The 3,328-nt window shown below is 57.9% G+C and overlaps 1 protein-coding gene across 3 annotated transcripts in view; it reads right to left on the minus strand.

Moving 5' to 3' along the window:
* Positions 1-914: 914 nt before the first annotated feature.
* AARS2 (alanyl-tRNA synthetase 2, mitochondrial) overlaps positions 915-3,328 on the minus strand; it is a 13,598-nt gene continuing 11,184 nt past the window's right edge. For all 3 annotated transcript variants that reach the window (XM_040643543.1, XM_040643542.1, XM_040643541.1), the window contains one exon: positions 915-2,944. In XM_040643543.1, coding sequence (XP_040499477.1) covers positions 2,780-2,944 — 165 coding nt within the window. In that variant the 3' untranslated portion in view covers positions 915-2,779. The remainder of the gene's footprint in view (positions 2,945-3,328) is intronic.

Below are 3,328 nucleotides of genomic sequence, written 5' to 3' on the forward strand. Positions count from 1 at the left end.
TCGTTAGGGACGCCCCGCGTCGCCAGGGGGCGGGGCCGAGGGCCGGTGCGCATGTGCGCGAGCACAAGCGCCTGTGCACCGGTTGTCCGCGGTGCGCGGCTGTGTGGGACCACGAGCTTTGTGGTCGCCGGGCGTGCTCTGTGGTTCTGGGGGACATGTTTAGGAATAGATGGGCTTTTCTGGGGGAAGGCGAGAACTGGGAGCCAGGGCAGGGCTCCTGGAGCGCAGTGCGGTTCCTTCTTGGTACCTTTTGTGTGGAAACGGGGGGGGGGGGTGCGGGGGGTGCGGGTGACGAGTGGAAAGACAGTCCAGGAAAAGCATCAGCAGTTTCTTCTGGAAGATGAGGAGGTGGAAGGGCACCTGCAGGGGTTCCTGGAACTCCTCTGAGGCCTGCTGTTGACCCCGGGATTTGCAGGAGAGCTGTGGGTTGCAGCACCATGCAGTGGCACCTTCCACCTTTCTCCAGGATGTAAACAAGGCTGATGTCAGGCACCAGGCAGGAAGGTTCCAGGTCTCAACAGTGCTCCTTCACACAGCCCTAAGGGTTATGTACCCCCCCCCCCCAGCCCTGATGGGAGGTGGTACTCCTGATGGACAGGAATGACCATCTTAGGGGAATTGGCTAGGAAGAAAAATTGTCCTCTGGGAGGGGAGAGGCGACCAGGATGGGGGGGACTGATGTAGGAAAGACCTTAGGATTCGAAGCCGATGGCCAAGAAAGAATTCTTGAGACGTCTTTGGTGCAAAAAAAGTGATTTTATTAAAGCATGGGGACGGGACCCATGGGCAGAAAGAGCTGCAGTGGGGTCATGAGGAGTGGCCCATTCTAAACTTTCAAGCTGGGAGGGGGTTAGGGATAGCGTAAGTCTCTAAGGAATTTTGGAAGCAAGGTTCCCAGGACCTTGAGGGGGCTAGCTATTGTTGGGAAAAGGTCATTTATTACCGTCTAATAAAACCTTACTCATGAGACACTTCAGATGTATATCGGTGGGCCATGTGCTTGGGGGATGACTGCCAACTCATATCTTGGGGGGGTTTAGAGATAAAGGAAAATTCCAAAGGGATTTTTATATGTTAAAGTAGACTTACAGGATCCTGGGGTGGGGGGAGGCTTTACTTTCAGCTCTCCCAATTACTAATATGTTACCATGGGTAGGTTAACATCCTAGAAGCTCAGATAACTCATCATAAAACAGGGGTGCCACAACTCCTCCCCCCGGCGTCCACGGTAAAGAGCTGGTCTTCCAGTGAGCACCGCTGAGATGTGGCTATTGTGGCAGGTGCCGAGGTCTGGAAGTACAGCTCTGCAAGCCCATAGGGCTGAGCAAGCAGTCCGGCCCGGCAGAATCCCCGGCATCCCATCCCGGCAGGGACTGGTCCCTTGCGAGTCCTTTCACCGTTGCAATTAGAATGAGAAATCATGCCAGAAGCCATGCTCTGTGCTTACAGTTTTAACTACAAGGCCCCAGAACTTGGTCAGCAGGGAGCCTTTGACTTGGAGATGGGTCCCCTGAGGTCCTTTCCCTCCTCTAGCAACAGAGATCTGGGAACAGAGGTGGGGCTCCCGAGTCTGGCTGGGTGCTGAGCACGTTCATTCTGTAGGGAAGGAGGGCTTCCTCCCGCTCTGAGCCACTTCTCAGCTTCAGCCCAGGTTTGGGGCAGGTGCTGTGCAACTTGTCTTAGAGTCAGGTGGCTCTGGCCCCTGTGCTCTCCAGACCCCGTCACCTGCCGCGCTTCCAGCTCACTGTGCCGGCTCACCTCCCCCGCAGGGCCCCTGCATTGGCTGTGCCCTGAGTCTGGGGCACTCCTCCCTCAGATACCCTCGTGGCTCACACCTTCCCCTCAGATGCCACCTCCCGGGGAAACGTCACCCGCCCTCCTGACCCCCGTCCCACTTTCTCTGCAGACCTCATTGCTGCCTTACCTCCGCTTCCTTCTCTTTACTGCTTATTTCCCCACTAGCAGCAAGCCCGGAAGTGCAGCAAGTTTCAGGCCTTTGGTTCTGGCCACATTCTCAGGAACTGACCAGTACCTGTGGCTCATTTTGGCGACAGGGCCTTTCTGAAAATGCGACGTCACTGTTAATGAAGCAAGAGGCACCACAGAGGATCTGTCCTGCTGTCATGGCTTTCAGAGGGCAGGCGTGGGTCCCGGTGGCCAGGGAGACCCTTGTGAGTGCCCAGAACGGGCTGGCATGGAAACCCCGTTGAGCACCAGGGGCGAGGAGGATGGTTCTGATGTGGATGCTGGGTGGGGAAAGCTGCTCTTGTTTTTAAGCGAAAGAGCTTTTAGAGCTTCCTTGCCTCAGTGAAAATACTTTTTTCTCTTTTTAAAGATGTCATTTATTTGACACAGAGAGAGAGCACAAGCAGGGGGAGAGGCAGGAGCAGGCTCCTTGCTGAGCGGGGAGCCCGATGCAGGGCTCAATCCCAGGACCCTAGGATCATGACCTGAGCCGAAGGCAGATGCTTAACCGACTGAGCCACCCAGGCGCCCCCTGGTGAAATACTTCTTAGTGAGCCAAGACAGTCCGTGGCTCCATGTTCATCCAGTGTGGGGGGGTAATGCCTCTGGGTCCACTTCTGCCCCTTCTACAGCCCCATCTCCTTGTGTCCGCACGGGGGCTGGCCCAAGGTGGCCCTCCTAGGCTTAGCTGCTTGGCCTCCAGCCTTCAGTCCCTTGCTTCAGCCTCCAGGGAGGTTCTGCTGGCTCCTCCAGGGCTCCTGGCACGGGCCGTCTGCTGTCTGTTTAGTCTAGGCGAGTCCCTGGGCGAGCTGGGTCAGAGCTGGTCGAGGGCATAGGCTCGTGCTATACTGAGGGCAGCTCCCAGGTCAGCAGTGGTTCCGGTACCCTGGGCCACCACTCGAGAGCCCCAGGCCTTGCCCCCCATGGGGCTGCATACCGCCAGTGCCCAGGCCTCTGCTGTGAAGGCTGGCGTGGCACTCTGGGGACAGAAACAGAAGGGGCAGTGATGCAGGGCAGCCCTGGCCACCACCACCCACTCCACCTACCCTCGAGAGCGGCATCACGGTGATGAGCTGGGCACACGGCAGGGGAATCAGTAAGGAGACAGGAGAGCACCGGGCTGGGAACGTGGGTGCAGATTAATGAATGTCTGCTACTTGTCTGCAAGGGATGTGTGGCCTGGAGTGGGGGGTGGTAATTAGGGGAGCTCACGGCGCCTTCTCTGGTCAGGGGGTGTGGTTAGGGCTAAGAGATGGCCCTAACCCTGTCCCTGGGGTGTCCACAGAGATCCCCTCTGCCCCGCCTTGGAGAGATCAGAGGCCTGGAACCAGACGGCTGGACCGGGATGGGCGGGGGGGGGGGG

This window comes from Ursus maritimus, unplaced genomic scaffold (genome assembly GCF_017311325.1).
Source record: "Ursus maritimus isolate PB19 unplaced genomic scaffold, ASM1731132v1 scaffold_29, whole genome shotgun sequence".
NCBI classification, from domain to species: domain Eukaryota; kingdom Metazoa; phylum Chordata; class Mammalia; order Carnivora; family Ursidae; genus Ursus; species Ursus maritimus.